General features: G+C 45.1%; 1 protein-coding gene across 1 annotated transcript in view; it reads left to right on the forward strand.

Annotated features, from left to right (window-relative positions):
• CARNS1 (carnosine synthase 1) overlaps positions 1 to 18,254 on the forward strand; it is a 39,713-nt gene that overhangs the window by 6,784 nt on the left and 14,675 nt on the right. The window contains exons 2-6 of the mRNA XM_053287239.1: positions 4,902 to 4,921; positions 5,756 to 6,008; positions 7,336 to 7,425; positions 16,821 to 17,308; positions 17,522 to 17,723. Coding sequence (XP_053143214.1) covers positions 4,916 to 4,921; positions 5,756 to 6,008; positions 7,336 to 7,425; positions 16,821 to 17,308; positions 17,522 to 17,723 — 1,039 coding nt within the window. The 5' untranslated portion in view covers positions 4,902 to 4,915. The remainder of the gene's footprint in view (positions 1 to 4,901; positions 4,922 to 5,755; positions 6,009 to 7,335; positions 7,426 to 16,820; positions 17,309 to 17,521; positions 17,724 to 18,254) is intronic.

Here is an 18,254-nt window from a genome sequence, read left to right on the forward strand (position 1 = left end):
AACATTATCTTAACTCAGACTTGAGCTATCTTGCACTAGACAGCAGTTTCTCTTGACCAAATAATCCAGGCAAAATATTTTTTGTTTAGAAGATTAACTTCAGCATGTGTACATGGACCACAACAGTTCCAAATACCTTGTTCACAAAGTACAGATTTAAATCTTACTAAAATGTCCTAGTTTTCAAAAAAGATTTAATGAATGAGTTATACAGATGACTCAATTAATGCTTTCTACTCTAGCTATACTAAAACAAGATTTTGACTGCACTAAATAGCAGAGCTTCAGGCTTTGATTGATTAATTGGCAAGATTAATCAACTAAAGCCATACTCACAGATTAAAACTTTATCCCTGATTAATCAGCAGGGCTCACAAAAAAGCAAAATCTCTGAAACTTGGGACTTAAAAGTATTGCTGCCGACTAGGCTATTCAGATGTGCTGATTCCTTTCTCAAGCTTGATAAAGAAGGAATTTAAAGATGCCCGTTTCTTCCATTTTGTAGCCAAAGCTAGTGCACAGTTTTCCTTGCATAGGCAACTGAATCAGATAGTAGTAAGTTGAAATCAGTGTAAATGTGTTTTTTAATATTTCAATCTTCTCCAATAGTGGCGGATCTTGAGCTTATTTATTTTTAAGCCATTTATATACAATAATGAAATCATATGTATCATATCATAATTATGATGAAGAAAGCATTAAAGGTGCACTTTTCTGCTAACACTAGACTCATAACGTTTATTCAATCAATTCCAAGGTACCAGGCCGTGATGTATTACAGGTACAACCTGGATTTGTGTCCCAGATGCAGAGATGCATCCACATCCATGGAATGACATGGCTGCGATCCTGCTCACAGGCTGTTAAAATTCCACTGACTGCAATGGGATTTAAGCAGCATAACCTGTGCACAGTTTTGCTGCTTAAATCCCATTGTAAACCACCCTAAGCCATTTCGGAAGGTCGGTATAAAAATTGAATAAATAACTAAAGAAACAAAATTGTAGTCAGTGTAATTTTAGCAGCTTGTGAGCAGGATTGCAATTCATATGTTTATGTGAACGGGTGCAACCCCTCTTAGGTACTGAGATACAATTGTCTCTAACTAACAGGAATCTGACCTTGTAGCTAAAGCCAGTGTTTTATAGGTGGAAATAGCTCTACATGTTTGTAACATGATTCCAGATTCTGACTGTTTCCTGGGTACTTATCCTAATATATGAGAGAAGTAACCAATAGCAGGTGGGATGAAGAGAGAAAGTGATGCCTTTGCAGGCCAAAGAAAAGTCCAGCAGGCAAAGAGCCAGCAGGCACTTCTCTGGCACACGGTTTTAGCTCACACCTTCAGTGGTTCTCATGTTGCTTCAAGAGGCCCAGAAAGGGAATGGTGGATCACCGGGCTCCATGCAGTTAATACGAATATTGCTTCACCAGGTCATTTTGGAATCATCTGGCAATGATGAATGCAAATTATATTGCAAATAAACAGAGCTACGTTTTATTTGAATTACCATGTTGTCTCGAATGGGTGTGGCTGAGTTGCATGCTTCAGTTACCTTATCTGTAACTTTCCAGAGCCAGGAGACACAGAAGTTCTGCTCCCCAGTAAATTCCTGCTGCTCGGCACATCACAGTGCGATTCCCGGCACCCTTCTTTGCTACGAATCAGGCCCAGAAAGTTGACCCCTATATTGGGGGTGCTGTTGCTTAACAGAGAACAGCAATTTAGCTGCACAGCAACTCTGTGAGGTAGGTTAGGCTGAGAGACAGTGACTTTCCAATGGCCAGAAGGGATTTAAGCCAAAGTTTGATTGGTTGATTGATTAAGTGCTGTCAGGTTGGTGTCGACTCTTAGCGACAACGTAGATAGATTATCTCCAGGATGATCTGTCTTCAATTTGGCTTTTAAGGTCTCTCAGTGGTGCATTCATTGTTGTCGTAATTGAGTCCATCCACCTTGTTGCTGGTCAACCTCTTCTTCTCTTTTCTTCAACTTTTCCCAGCATTGTGGACTTCTCAGGGGAGCTGAGTTTTTGCATAATGTGTCCCAAGTATGATAGTTTGAGCCTGGTCATTTGTGCCTCGAGTGAAAATTCTGGATTAATTTGTTCTATGATCCATTTGTTTGTTTTCCTGGCTGTCCATGGTATCCTCAAACCCAAGTTACCTACATCTAAATAAACTAGCCACTGCACTGCTCTGCCACTCAATGCCACTTTTCAGTGGATTGGATGGTCTAAGATACACAGCTGGTCTTTAATTACTGGGATTGTACATGTTACAGGCAGGAATGAGGGTGGAAAAAATCATATTCACAATTAAGAGCATCAGAATGAAGATATTTCATAGGCTGGTTTTCTCTCTGAAGACAATCAGCATTGTGAAACTCTTGTTTCTTTAATTTTTATGTCTTTCTATAAGGTAGACTTTTTGACTGTGGCAGTACCTCCCAACAAAACAGTACTGCAGTGGGAGAAGCTCTACTTGCTAAAATATCTTTTCTGCACAATTATTAAAGGTACAGGAATTGTAACATATTGAATGCACCACCTCTAGGGTTGATGCAGTATGTTAGTAAACGTGAAGGATGAGATTATTGTGTCTGTCCCAAGAAAAGAACCGGATGAGCTGGCATCATGATACAATCTTGCAGGGCAGCGTCATGCCCGGTAGGAAAGGTAGACATAGGGGTAAAGCCTGCAGTCCCAAATTTTGCTATTAGCATACATTGGGTAAATGGAGAAACTTGCGTATATTAGCTTCCTTTTCACACTTAATGTTGGTTGCACAATTTAGATTTACAGTGTGGGGTTTGTTTGTTTTTTGCAGCCTTTTGCATTTTGTTTCTGCTTTTGCCAGATTAGGAAAGGTGGGTTAGAAGTCAAAAAAACAGTTATAGATAACAAGTATCTATACCCATGCCATGGGCAGGGACTGTAGCCCATAAGGAGCCGCTAGATCCTGTGCTATGTGAAGAAGCATCACATAGACAAGTGGAATCCTGTTTCTAGTAGTTCATAAGTGGTTAATAAAAACTATTTGCTTTGGATCTTTCTCTGCAGCCATGCAGACTAGAAAAGTGCTTTCTGACCAAAAAGAAAAATATCAGGATTCTGTAAGCATGGCCAGATTCTACTTTTTAAGCTGCAATCCATGCTCCATGACATGATCAGAGTCTCAGCATTTCCAAACATCCTGACCTTTGGACACTACCCAATATTTAAGCAGAAGTAAATCCATAGTCCCTTAGGTGGAGGACGTATCATCATCATCAAAATTTATTATGCCTAGTAGGTCCAAAATAGTCACCTTAAGAGGCGCAGTGGGGAAATACTTGACTAACAAGCAGAAGGTTGCCAGTTCGAATCCCCACTGGTACTATATTGGGCAGCAGCGATATAGGAAGATGCTGAAAGGCATCATCTCATACTGCATTGGAGGAGACAATGGTAAACCCCTCCTGTATTCTACAAAAGAAAACCACAGGGCTCTGTGGGCGCCAGGAGTTGAAGTCAACTTGACGGCACACTTTACCTTTTACTTTATTAGGTCCAAAAAACTACAAAATTCAAACAGAAAAAGTTCAAACAAATTTAAAAATAGCATACAAAGAAATAAAAACAACACTACAATAAAACATATTTATTATACTATACTTATATAAAACAGTAATAGGCTTTAAAAGAAAAAAGAAATGTCATAGTTTTGTAAGAGCTGAAATTGGTGCAATAAAAGCACTGTCGTTGCCTGCAGTGTACACACACTCATTCCTTTTGTTCCACTGTCATCCCTGGTCAAACAGGTTTTGCAGATATATTTTTAAAATGCTACAAAAAACCTCTGGCCAGAGAAGGTAACGAGGTGAGTGTGCACTTCACAAGCAATTATGACTGTTAAAGATTTCAGGGTGTTTGGGCACTTACATCTCTGGCTGCCATTGCTGGCATCCCCCCAGCAATCCCTTGGGGCCCAGGGCAAATGTTATCTAGTGGGACAGGAAAGCCATTGACTGAGCAGAGAAATGGGAGCCTTGCATGAACCTTCTGAGCCAGCAGTAGTAGACTGAGAAGGGTGGGTGAGTGAGGAAGCGTGTTAGTTTAATCCTAACCTCATTTTTTTATCCTAATCTTCTCGAATAACTGGGAATTTCACAGTTCACTGATCCCCAGGGAACTGCTCAGCAAACAGCCTGGCCTGAATACACAAAACAGGGCACTTGCCTGGCACCAAAACTCATCCAGAAGCTCGAATATCCACTAGAAGTATTTTCTTACTACCCTCACAGCACCATCTTTCTCAGTGGAATGGGGACAGAACTGTAAAGCTCCCAAACACACCCCTGGTGGTGGCTATTCATGCTTTTAAATGTCTTCCCTCATTCACCAGTTTCTTTTCTGCAAGGTCTCTTCCAGCAGTGTTGCTATGGTGGAGTAATAATAGGCTACCTTGGCCACAACCTGGGCTGGGCTGCAAAATGGGCAGCAAAAGTCATATTATTACTGATATGAAAATAATCTTTTATGTCTGACCAGTTATTTTAAATCACCTTTAGCAGAGAACGTTTAATGTTACATTTACAAAAGCAAACAGCAGTGAATAGAGTTTTCTGAGAAATAACGGTTGCATGTTACTGTATGTAAGTTTTTCTTTTCAGTATAAATTAATTCAGAAAGATTTCAAGATGGCGAATGAAAAGCCAGGTATCTGCTTGCTCAAAGACTTAGAAAGGTCAGTAGGCCAGGCAGGGCAGCTCCATGGTAACCTTTTACTGGCACTTGTGTCATTCATAAAGTGCATATGTTCATCCAGGAACCTGACAGGGTTGGAGATGGGACGACAATGTAAGTAATGAGCTGCACAAAATAACTTCACTTACCATGTTTTTCCCCCTTCTCTTGCAGCGTCTCCACCCTGAATGATGGTGAGTCCAGTCCTGCTTTTGGCTATTCTCTCCCCCTGCCTTGTATGCTTCCCCTTGTTCTGGCCAACAAACATCCACTTGCTTAGATATCTGCATATCTCAGTTTGCTCTCTGCTAACTCAGTAAAGAGGCACCTTCTAAAGTGGCGATTCTCTTATATTTAGTAAGCGGGGAGAGCAACTGTTGCTATCCACCCCTAGCACAGCATTCCTCCAGTGGCTGTTACTAGTGTCTACCTTATGTTTCTTTTTAGATTGTGGGCCCTTTGGAGACAGGGAACCATCTTATTTCTTATTTATTTTCCTATGTAAACCACTTTGAGAATGTTGGTTGACAAGCAGTATATAAATATTGGCAGTGGTGGTGAAGTGTCCTTTCAAGTGACCGTGAGGCCCACAGCTTGGTTTCCTACAGTCTCAGCCCTTGCTTACCTCTGCTGCTGCTTCTAGGCACTACATCCATTCACCTGCTTGGAATCCTGTTAACAGTCCATTCCAACCTGCTGGAAAATGGAGGTATGCTGGTCATTATCAATAGTGCAGGGCAAGCTACAGCAGAACTCAGTTAATATTATCTCCTGCCTTTCTTCTTGAGAGTCCTCTAGTCCCAGTGAGTTCCTAGCCTCCTTGGGCCTCTGGGTCACTGCAGCTCAACTAGCCATTGCTACACAGAAGCAACGGGATTCTTCCCACACACACACCCATGAAACCTTCAGTGCTTACTACTTAGAATTGCCTTCTCCCCTGCCTTCCTCTTGTGGGATCCACTCCACAGCTTAATCATTTCTCTGGCCCTGAGAACACTTCCCAATCCCTTGCCTTTCTCTGTGCACAGCTGTCTCTGGACCAGATCCACACAGAGCCACCCCCAACACCCAAGGAACTGGACTGGGCAGAACAGGGGTTTCTGCCACCCCTGAGCCCTCTGCGCTGTGCCTGGCGCCGGGATGTGGCCCTGGACTGCAAGATCTGCCCTGAGGATGCCCAGGCACGGGCCTGGACTGCCTACTACTATGACCTGCTGCAGTGCACCTTGCAGCAGGAGGGACTACCAGAGACTGTTGACCTCACCAAGGAGCCCCGAACAGGTGAGCCTGCCTTTGACTGGAGGGCCCTGTGGCTCACTTCCAGCTCCTCTCCAACAACTCTTTGAAGTCTAGGAGTCATTGTATTGTGATGTTACTTCCAGGAGTTGTTAATTTAAAATGCACGTTATTCATCATATGTTATTCATCGTATTTTGCAAGATGTTCCCCCGTAGAAAGACTGCATTGCCTAAAACATGCTGGGATTTTAAGTGTCGTTTTGGAACAAAATGTTTCTGCACATCTCTTGTAGGCTTCTGTGGTGTTGGTGTTATGGTGGCATTGCTCTTCTCTGGGGCTTTGCAGAATGACCAGCTTGTGAGAAACAGAGCTGTGCAACCATTTGTATTAAAACTATTCTCAAAAAGCTCACTAGCATGGCACCCCTTAGTGGGCAGGGAGAATGAGAAGCATTTGACAGCTGGTGCAGTGTAGCCGCTAAGAGACTGAGCTACAGATAAGTGCCTTATTGGTTGTAATCTTGCCACTGCCATGAACTTGCTAGGTAGCCTTAGGCAAACTACTCTATCTTACCATCTGCATATGGGGATAATGATACAAACCTACCGTACAGGGTTGTTGTGAGGATTATCACAAGATAATGTATGTGGAGCACTTTGAGTTTTCCAAAGTGGGGTGGCCAACCTGAGGCTCTCCAGCTGCTGTTGGACTACGACTCCCATCATCCTCAGCTGTAATTGCTGCTGGGGATGATGTGAGTTGTAGCTCATCAACAGCTGAAGAGCCTCTAGCTGGCCATCCCTGCTCTACATTGCTTAGTTATTCAGTGAAAGGATGGTAACAGCAGTGTCCTATATTGGGGGACCACTTGTGTATAGCCAGTACATGACACCTCCACAAAGCAATTAACAACTTGAAACATTGAATTTTGGGCTGTCTTAATAGAGAACATTTGACAAAATAATGTGTAGGGTGGATTCAGGGTGGTGACTGAAGTAGTGAAGCCACCAAAGAGCAAAGCATATGAGAATGGGGTGGGGGCATGGTGTCCATTTTCTGAGCATTCTGTCATGGTACCACCTCTTGGTTTACCTGCCCTTACAGGAGTGAATGACCTGCAGTTTCGCCATTAGTCTGTGATACAGCAGAGAATACCCAAGTAAAGTTTGGCAGAAAAACATGGTGGCATCACTGCCTCACCTGAATCCAGCAGCTGTAGAATCCTGCTGAGATGTGGGCTGTGGCTACAAGGGCAGATTCAGTTATCATACCTTCAAATCCCAGAAGATGGATTTACAGAGGAGGGATGTCAGGATTCCCAGTTCAAGGATAAGGAACAGGCCATGGATTCTATTCTTGTCTTTTCCAGGGTTTGGGCCATCAGACATAACCATCTGTGTCTTGGGCTCCCCCACTTCATACCTGTCTGTGCTTCTGGAAGGTGGCAACCAGTGTCCTGGTGAGTTGTATCCTAAAGTCATGCCCAAAAAGTTTAGGTCACATCCCTTCACCTCCACCCAACTGGGTCATTCATCCATCCTTACCATTTGTTGACAGCTGGTGAAGGAATCCTCTTGTGTATCAATTCAACTGATAGGATTGCTAGACCAAACCTCCCACAGGAAATTAGCTTTCAAAACGATGTTACCTAGTACAGCATCTTGCTGCCAGAAAAAAAGCTGCTAGACTTACTTCCCCCCACTTTAATATGAACAAGTGAGTAGAGCTTTAATCTAGGTAGACCAGGAGAATAGGGAGAAACACATGGAAGAGGCAAGCTTGCTGCTACATTGCCAGACTGTCTAAGAAGCCAGTGGAGACGTTGTTCTGAGGTGAGTCTGCATACCTCCTAGGCGTACAACTAGTAGCTGGAGCCAGAATTTTCAGCTTCAGTGGACCTGCAAAACTGACACACCCATGACATCTTAATTATTCATTATTGTGTACATTTTACTCATGATAAGAGGTAGTTAAGTGGAATTGTTTTTGAACAAGCAGGAATGGTTTAATTGCCTGTTCTGCAGAACACTCTGAGAGGCAGAAGCTGAATCCCTAGGGTGTCTAAAGAGGCTGCTTGAATCCTCCTGAAGTCTTAACCTGTTCCTGGCTGGGATGCTGGCCCAGTTTGGACTGAATGCGAAATAATGGTTTAGCCTACAAGGAGCAAGTGAGCCTTGGGCTCACATGGTCCTCCTCCCTCCCGTTTTGTGTGTGAGAACAGGCAGCTAAATGCCCCTGCTTTCATTTTTTAACTAGCCAGTTGCCCATTATGTCTGCTCTCAGGGAACTATGGTTACTTAAAACAAACCAGGAGTGACCTGTGGTTTGATAACCTGGGTTGTTAACTAACTATAGTTTGATTAATTTGGCAGATATTTTTATAGTTCAAATACTTGAAAAACCAGTGTGACTAGAGACAAAAGAAAAATATGTGGGAAGTGAAGCTCTCAGATCAGTTTCAACTCTCTTAAAAATTATTGGGGCTTTTCACACAATTGTGTGGATGGGCAGGTATGAGGAAGGCAGGGTTAAGCCTTCCTTCCCCGCAGATGATCTGGACTGGCCCCGGCCGTGCCACCGCACACATGGTCACCATGGCGGCTACCGGCACAGCATTCCAGAGGCTGGGGGAATCCGACAGTGCACTGTGAGACAAGTGCGGTGCACTGGGGGATTCCCCCCTCGGGAGGCTGGCTCTCCAGGTGCTCGTCTCGTGAGTCAGTACGACTTGCAAGCAGCCCGCGCTGACACACAATCCTGGAACCTGGGTTAACAGTGCACTCATTCCGTTAACCCAAACTAAGAGCTGGGCTTTGGCGCTAGTTTTGGCGCCACCAGGCTCCACGTGGATCCTGGCGGTTCTCATGGGCAGGCAAGCCCAGGCTCGGCTACGTAAGAACAGCCTCCTTGTCTGCTTCTGCCTTTGTTTTTCTTGCAGTAACAAATGATCGTAACTCCTCTCTCGTATGTCCTTACTGCAGGACCTGAGTGAGAGGAGCATTGTAGATTCTGTCGCTTCCCCTGTGCAGGTTCTGCAGGTGTCATAGCAACTCCCACAGTTTGCCTAAGGATAGGGACTGATACTTAAGCCCTGATGTCATCACTGTTTAAATGTAGTGCCATCATTTACATATGTGGAATGAATTATTCTTTGCCAAATACTGTTTATACCCAATTATACAGGGAAGGACAAGTGAAGCTTTACAAACTATAATCCATAATAAATAGTGAGCCTCTAATCTTGCCTTTTTTTTTTTAAGCTTGCATAAATCACAGACTGTTTCCTCTTTAAAGGATGGGAATTCAGTATTGTAATATGTTTTATTTACACACACACACACACACACACACGTACGTAGCTTCAAAAAAAGCTACTGCCCTTGGCCCTAATCCAACTAAATGGGACAGCCATGGATAGCTCTAGATGCATTAGGGCCATGAACTATTTAGAATTCAGTTAACTGTGGTGCTCTTTCTGTATTCATATTATAACACACTGCTGTGTTCTAACCTTGGTACCTGTAATTCATCAGTACATTCTCTCTAGTTACAATCCTGTCTGGACCAAGATATCTGGCATCCTGCAGACCCTCTTGGGCAGCTGCTGTTCCATATTCCTGGCATTCTTCCCGCCTCTTCTCAAAGGCCGAGATGGGGCTGGTGGTAACCAGAGCTCTTGTGGCAGCTGAGCTGCTCAGATTTCCCTCTGGCTGAGGTGCATATAAAAGCAAAGGGCTGGAATGAAGCAGAAGGTCAACTTTCTCTAGCCTTATGCATAAGGCACAATCCCCCACGCTGAACTCTTTGTCCAAATCAATAAACGCCCTCGTAGCTCTTCTGCCAGGACTCTTAGCTCACACTTTACTTGGGCATACAAAGTGCCTGAGGTTTCAGTGATAAAATATATATTAGCCCTATTCAGACATGTTCAACACACATGTAATCTCTGCAGAGTGTACATACATTCAGATCTGTACGGTCAAACACAGGCCCTCTCAGAAGTCGAGAGAGGCCTGGGCCACTTCCACCTTTTGAAGCCCTAGCCATAATAATAAAAAAAATATGATGACACATGAAAACAAAATAAGGCACCAAAAAGGCGGAGAAAGTGTGTCACATTTTCGTCCAATAGGGATGCGCATACAGACAAGTTGTGAAACTTATCAAATGCCAAAAAATTAACACATGTATAAATCTGAGGCCCTCTTTAAGCTTGAGGCCCCAGCCAAATAGCCCTCCTGGCCTCCCATCTGATTGGCCCTGCTCTTACAGTTATTCACGCATTATGTTCACCGCCCATATAGTAGTACACTTCCCAATGTCTCCTGCATTTGAGGGGCCCTGTACGCAGGTACACTTTTAAAATAAACATATATAAAATCGATCATCCATGATGCTTTAACTGCTGTTTAATTTTAACTAAAGTGTGCTGTCAAGTTGATGTAGACTCCTGGCACCCTCAGAGCCCTTTGGTTGTCTTTTGGTAGAATACAGGAGGGGTTTACCATTGCCTCCTCCCTCACAGTATGAGATGATGCCTTTCAGCATCTTCCTATATCGCTGCTGCCCAATATAGGTGTTTCCCATAATCTGAGAAACATACCATCCTTGTTCAATGCCTGACACTTGTACATATGTACAATGCAACGTCTGAATAGGGCTATTATCAGGGCTGGTTTAAACAGTGCTTTGTCCACTGGCTAGCCATATGAGATAGTGTGTGCTGTGAGTGCTCATGTCCTCCCACCCCACCAACTTCCCACATGTCAGGGTGCCTTTCCCTAATCATATGAGGGGACAGATCCTCTACATTCAGCCCATATTGGAAAAACTACCCCCACAACAAGTTTAGGGAGAGGTGCCCTGGCACGCCATGAGAGAGGGAAAGATTGTACATGCTCATGGCTTGCACACGCCCTGATCCTATGTGGCCGGCCAGCCAGCAGACAAAGTATCATCCAAATCGGCCCTCAGTTGTGAATAGACAAACATGTTAGACTGCTGGGTTTCCTTTCCTCAACAATAAACACAGAAGCAGCTATTGGGCAGGAATTAGGCCCCATTTCTGTGTTTAGTACTGCTACTACTAGTGTGAGGAAGGTTTAGTGTAAGGAAACTTAGCCATTAAAGAGCACACATTGCATTCACAACAGACTGCACCATGTTTATATGTTGCCATTTAAAAGGGGGTACATTTTGTCAAAAAATAAGCTCTTGTGTTTCAAGACACACTGGGGTGTGTGTGAAAATAGCCCCATCTATGGGGACAATAAAACCAAAGGTGTGGCCAAACATACATTCATGGGATCACCTGCCAAAGAGGTGTTTTTCCCTCTACCAGAAATGCCTCTTTTTTTGCCCAACAGCCAGATATTTACAGCGGGGGTGGGTGGGGGTGGTCTTGGTCAGGACGGTGGCACATAAGGAGAGAGAAGGAGGTTAACTCTTTCCTGTCACATCATTTTCTAAAGTGGTAATTTACCCTAGAAGTGGCTATTTCACTTTGGGGGCAAATTTCCACTTGGGGGTGATTTTCAGTGGGGAAATGGTGTGAGAGACTTAACCTCCCCCTCCCCACATAATCCCATCCAAATTGTGATTGCCCCCTGCTCCACAGCTGGTTTTTGCACAGAAGAAGTGCTTCTGCTTAGACACATGTGCCTCTTAGGCATATGTTCTTGTGAACATGTCTTTTGATTTAGAGCTTATCTGAACAATCTTTTTTATTCTAAAAAGTGCCCCAAAAGTGCTGTAGTTTTCTGGAGGTAATGTGTGACCCAGCACATTAGCATTTTTAGAATTAGCATTTTCAGAATTAAACTGTTCCAGATAGCTGTCCCCAACAACGGTCTCATGAATAGTTTCCTCTGTCTCGTCACTTTTATTTTATTTTATTTAACATATTTCTATACCGCCCAAAACTCATGTCTCTGGGTGGTTTACAACAAGCAATCAAACAAACAAACAGAAAAAGTTAAAACATTAGTTACAATAAATGACATTTGACATTGTAGCTCCAAACAATAGGTATATGGGCATCTGAGGCAGGGGGAAATTTCCAAGATGAAAGAAAGTGGACCTGAAGAGAGATTTGCAGGTGAAGGGCTTCTGGCACTGTGGCTTCACTTAATGCCCAGAGCCTCACCAGTTATCCTCTTGTGAGAGAATTTGTCCTTCCCTCACACACTTCCCTGCCTGAAGCATACAGAGCTTCCAGTGCCATAAACATACAAGAATTCTTGTATACGTATGAGAATGTGGGGGTGTCTATGCAAGTCCAAGGCCTTTTGCACCCTCATACCCACATTCAGATGTGCCCAGTGAAGCTCTAGTTTTGTATCAACTATTTTTGGGAGGGCATTGGGATAGCAGTTCTGAGTGCAGCTGATAAGTCTGAGGTCAATGTGAATGGCAGGGAACGGCTGGAGCAGAGACAGTTTTTCCTTCTCCATTGCTATTGTTGTCCCAGCTGCCAAAGAGGCAGGGTGTGTGTTCTGTATGTGCCCTCCCTCCTCCAGCAGCAGCATGTGTAGGGAAAGCAGCAAAGTGTGGCAGAAAGGGCTTCCTCCCCTCTTAGTTTATCTTTGCACATATGACATTGAACTTGTGGAGCAGGAGAGCAAGATCCCCTGTGCTGTCTCTGCTCCTGCCCGCATGGGAGAGACAGGGTGGAGAACTGGTCTTGTGGTAGTGAGCATGAATTTCCCCCTTTGCTAAGCAGGGTTCACCCTGGTTTGCATGGGTGTCTACATGTGTGCACCATCTACTGCAAGAGTTTTCCCTTCAGGGATGGGACCGTAGCTAAGTGGTAGAGCATCTGGCATGCAGAAGGTCCCGGGTTCACTCCCTGCCATCTCCAGGTAGGACTATTATTTATTATTATTATTAATTCGATTTCTATACTGTCCTTCCAAAAATAGCTTGGGCAGTTTACACAGAGAAATAATAAATAAATAAAATGGCTCCCTGTCCCCATAGGGCTCACAGTCTAAAAAGAAACATAAGATAGACACCAGCAACAGTCACTGGAGGTACTGTGCTGGGCGTGGATAGGGCCAGTTACTCTCCCCCTGCTCAATAAAGATAATCACCACATTAAAAGGTGCCTCTTTGCCAAATTAGCAGACTAGGAGAGACCTCTGTCGGAAACCTTGGGCAGCCCCTGCCAGTCAGTGTAGACCATACTCCGCTAAATGGACCAAAGGTCTGACTTGGTATAAGAGAGCCTCCTATGTTCCTATAGAACTTATGCGCACTGTATGCACATATGTCTCAGCTCACTACTGGGACCCTGCTTGTGCAGTCTACTGAATGCATAGAGGTCCAGAGCAGGGACAGCACGCCATAGCCCTGTTCTCAAGTTAATCTTTCTGCAGTAACTGAACAGGTTAAGTGGGATGGTGCCCACTGGCTTCACACTCCAGCAGCTGCACATTCAGCAGCTGCAATCTCCAGCAGCTGAGGTGCCTATTGGCCTTGCCCCCAGCAGCTGCACATTCAGTATTCTTATGCAAAGGGACATACCTGCCTGCACCATGGAAGTTGGAGCCCTGGGTGATCCCAGCCCCTTGCATAAGAGCACTAAACACACAACCACTGTGGGCATGGCTCAACAGGCACAACCCTCATAGATGAGGCCAAAGGGGTGCCAGAGGCAGGGCCAGTGGGCAGGGTCTCACTCCCCATCCCCACATTCACAGAAAGAATAACTTGAGACCAGGCTCAAATGGTGAATGTGAAAAGGGTTGATGCCTAGGAAAATTGAGGCCTGCACCACTGGGGAAGTAGAGTAGCAAAGGATGAAGGTCTTTTGCAAAAGAGCAGGAAAGAGAGCTCTATATGCCTTTAAATTAGGTGTGGTATGAGGGAGAGTGGGTAGGTCTGGGGTCACTGCTGTCAGAGGTGAGATGTTTTTGAGGAAACTGGGGCAGTGGTGTTCCTTCCAGGCACTTTCTTAAAGTGAAGTGGCTGGCAGTGAGAGAAAGCCAAGGAGAAGCAGGAGGATGCTTTGGCAGAGATTGTCCCAGTTTCCCCCACCCTGTAGAGTAGTTGTTGTTAAAGAAAAATCTTGAGGCTCTGAATTGAGCATTCCAAGTGGATAATTTGGTGGCCCTGCTCCAGCCTCAGCCCTCTAGGAGGAAAAGTGGGTTGGAGGGGCTTGGAAGAGGAGCAGTGTTTTCTTCCCTCCATCTTCCACAGCGCTCATTTCTCAAGAGCTTGAAAAAAAAACCCCACCTCAGTCACACAGCTGAAGGGATGTGACTGGGAGGGAAAGTGGGGGCAGAGCGGGGCCTTTCTCATCCCATGAGCAGAGAGTGCCAGCCCTAGGCGCAGGGGACAGAGATGAGCCTCTGTCAGTGCTGTTAGCCTCACCAATCTCAATCCCCAGATACACAGCATATCAGTATGCCATGCTGTTGTGAAGCCTTTGGCATTTATATTTATTTATTACAGTTCCATCTCTTTTTGGTATCTTTTGTTCCTTGGCGTGTGTATCTCTCTCTCTCTAGTTTAATTTGTGTGGCAAACATGATTCTCTTGGAGCAAGTTTACTTCTGCACCCATTGCTCATGCACTAAATAAGAACAGCCCTGCAGATCAAGCCCAAGGCTTATCTAGTCCAGCATCTTGTTTCCCACAGTGGCCAGACAGCTGCCTGTAAGAAGGCCACAGGCAAGAGGCGAAAGCACGCCCTTTCTCCTGATGTTGCTCCCCTGCAACTGGTATTCAGAGGCAGCTTGCCTCTGAGACTGGAGGTACCCTGTAGCCACTGGACTAGTAGCCATTGATAGACCTGTCCTCCATGAATTTGTCTATGCCCCCTTTAAAGTCATCCAAGCTAGTGCCCATCACCACATCTTGTGACAGAGAATTCCATGGATTGGAATTCTTCCTTTTTTCAGTCCTAAACTTCCTGGCCTTCAGTTTCATGGGATGACCCCTGGTATGAGTGTGTGAGAGGGAGAAAAAATTATCTCTGTCCACTTTCTCTACTCCATAATTTTCTACACCTCAATCATGTCCCCCAGTAGTCGCCTCTTTTCCAAACTAAAAAGGCCCAGGTGCTGTAGCCTTGCCTACAAGGAAGGTGCTCCAGGTCTCTGATCATCTTGGTTGCTCTCTTCTGCACCTTTTTCAGTTCTACAGTGTCCATAAGATATGGTGACCAGAACTTTACACAGTACTCCACATGCGGCTGCACCATAGATTTGTATAAGGGTATTATAATATTAGCATTTTTATTTTCAATTCCTGTCCTAATGATCTCTAGCATGGAATTTGCCTTTTTCACAGCTGCCACGCATTGAGTCGACATTTTCAACAAGCTGTCCACCACGACCCCAAGATCTCTCTCCTGGACAGTCACTGACAGCTCAGACCCCATCAGTGTATATGTGAAGTTGTGGGGGGGGGGTTTAGCCCCAATATGCATCACTTTATACTTGCTTACATTGAACCACATTTGCCATTTTGTCACCCACTCACACAGTTTGGAGATATCCTTTTGGAACTCCTCACAGTCTGCTTTGGATTTCACTATCCTAAATAGTTTAGTGTCATCTGCAAATCTGGCCACTTCGCTGCTTACCCCAACTTCTAGATCATTTATGAACAAGTTAAAGAGCACTGGTCGTTACTGATCCTTGGGGAACCCCACTTCTTACTTCACTCCATTGTGAAAACTGTCCACTTATTCCTACCCTCTGTTACTTGTCCTTCAACCAGTTACCATTCCACACATGATCCTGTCACCTTTATCCCATGACTGCTAAGTTTCCTTAAGAGTCTTTGGTGGGGAACTTTGACAAAAGCTTTTTGGAAGTCCAAGTATACTATGTCAACTGGATCACCTTTATCCACATGCCTGTTGACACTCTCAAAGAACTCCAAAAGGTTAGTGAGGCAATACTTGCCCTTGTAGAAGCCATGCTGGTTCACCTTCAGCAAGGCCTGTACTTCTATATGTTTAACAATGTTGTCCTTAAGTATGCTTTCCAACAATTTACTCAGCACAGAAGTTAAGCAGACCAGCCTGTAGTTTCCCAGATCCCCTCCTGATATTGAAGGGGGTTAGTTTTTGAGACCCATAGTATGAAAAGGCAGCCTTCCAATCAGGAAAACCTAAATATGGCCATAACAGAAATTTTAAATTACAGATATATTGGTCATAATGGAAAAAATTCTGCATAAAAATTTGTTTGTACTTCTCTGTTTGGGAGCTGCCCTTCTCTCTCTCTCTCTCTCTCTCTCTTCCACTACGGACTGGCTATGGCATTATTGACTGTTTTAAGACTTGTGAGACTAACCCTCAACAACAAAATTGCAAGTTTGGACTTAGTGTCTGGATAAACTCTCCAAGCTTCCCATCCAAACTATGGGCAGCCTGGCTTTGATTGATTGATTGATTGACTAAGTGCATCAGAACTATTGACTACTGTCTAAAATGCTGAAGAGGTACAAATGATGCCATGACAGATTATTGCATTTCCCCTTCCCTGCTCAGTCTCTCTCAATTCAGTGGTGTCCAATAGAAAAGTGTGACAGAGTAACACTTTCCAGCGAACAAGAATAGGACCCATTCCTGCCCTGCTGGCTCCAAGGCAGTTGTCAGGGCAGATAATCTGGGTGTTAGCACTGAAAGCACACAGGGTGCCAAATCTCCCAGCTGCTGCTAATTACTCTGACACGAGTGTTGTACAGGCCACCAAATGTTGGCAGCACCTCCCAAAACTTTAGCAGAAGGTACATTTTTGCTACCCTAGTCAGCTCAAGGCAAGCGTGTCTGTAGTCTGTGTCTATCTCTCCTACACACCCATGGGCTGCATTTCATGTCTTCCTTCTCCCTCAACCCAGGGAACATGCTGCTGTGCTTGTCACCAGCCTGGCTCTCCAAAGCACCATCGGAGTTGCACCCGGGAGAGTCATCTTTGCTGGTCTTCAAGGCTGTGACCTTTGAACTCGGTGGCCGTACAACGCTGGAAGAATTTTCACCCCCACGTCGTGTCAGCTACTTCACAGGCTGCTTTGGGCCGTGCAAGGTACAGGGCCAATCAGCAGCGGAACTAGCCCGAGACCTTGACTGCCCAACAGGGGGCTCAGGAGAGTTGGCACGCCTATTGGAAGACAAGCTGCTGACACGTCAGCTCATGGACCAGCAGGCAGGGGTAGCGGTGCCCCCCACCCTGGCCTTCACCTTCAAGCGCCCATTGCCCCTGCGTAGTGTGACAGAGGAGCAGCGTGTCCGCATGGTAGAGCTGAGTGGCCGTGAGGGGCAAGATAACCTGCTGCAGGAAGAAATTGCGGCCTTCTTACAAGGTGGTGCCATGGAGTCCTACAGTCAGGTGAGAAGCCCTGAGCTAGTGATGGAAGAGGCAAGAAACTGAGAAGAGTCTATTGTAGAGCTAGAGTGGCCCACACCCTGTATGCAAAGACACAGCAATGGCTGTGAGGGGCAGTGAGCACACAGGTCGTTTAGGAATAGAAAAGACAACTTTTGGGGAGGAATGTAAGATTTTTGTCTGTGCCTAAGCTTGTCTCTGTTATGCTTCCTACAGGTAGTGGTGAAACCTTCAGGTTGGCGCTGGAGTGGAGCCCAAGCTGTGTCGTTCCATGCTAAGTCAGAACAGGGTTGTGTCCTACAAGCTGTTCTTACACTGTTGGAGACCCTGGAGGAGGAAGAGAGTATCCTGCTGGAGGCCTTTGTTCCCACTGCTCGGATGGTCCAGCCTGGACCTCCTGAGACAAACAGTTCCCCATGTAAGTATATCTTTTAGCCACTTCCCAGTAAGGTCAGCTCACACAGTGAACCACCCTCCAGCTCAAAAGTCGTAATTCTGACCACTGACCCTTAGAGAGACCAATTGTCCCTTTCACTTGCTTTGCTTCATCTCAGGACACATCTTGCTCACTCTTGACCTTGAGAGTTTGAAAGGGATGCTTTGCACTAGCAATCTGTTGAATGGGAAAAGCTGGACAACTGGTGGCATTGATAGGGTGGGCAGGTTACCATATTGTAATCTCAGAATCCTCCAGGGTTATTTTGCTGACTTGACTCCAGACCAACAGATTCTTCCATCCCAGGGCATAGTCCGAGGGCACATGAGATACAGCTACAGGTTACTCACCTGTAACGTTGGTTCTTCTAGTGGTCATCTGTATTTCTACACAAATAGGCTATGCGCCTGCGCAGAAATCTCATCAGAATCTAACAAGCTCAATTATCCCGCTTTGGGCGGGAACCTCGCCCCCAGCCACTATATGCGGCTGCGCCACTCCTCATCCCCTCAG

The sequence above is a fragment of the Hemicordylus capensis genome, chromosome 1, assembly GCF_027244095.1.
Source record: "Hemicordylus capensis ecotype Gifberg chromosome 1, rHemCap1.1.pri, whole genome shotgun sequence".
Taxonomy (NCBI): Eukaryota; Metazoa; Chordata; class Lepidosauria; order Squamata; family Cordylidae; genus Hemicordylus; species Hemicordylus capensis.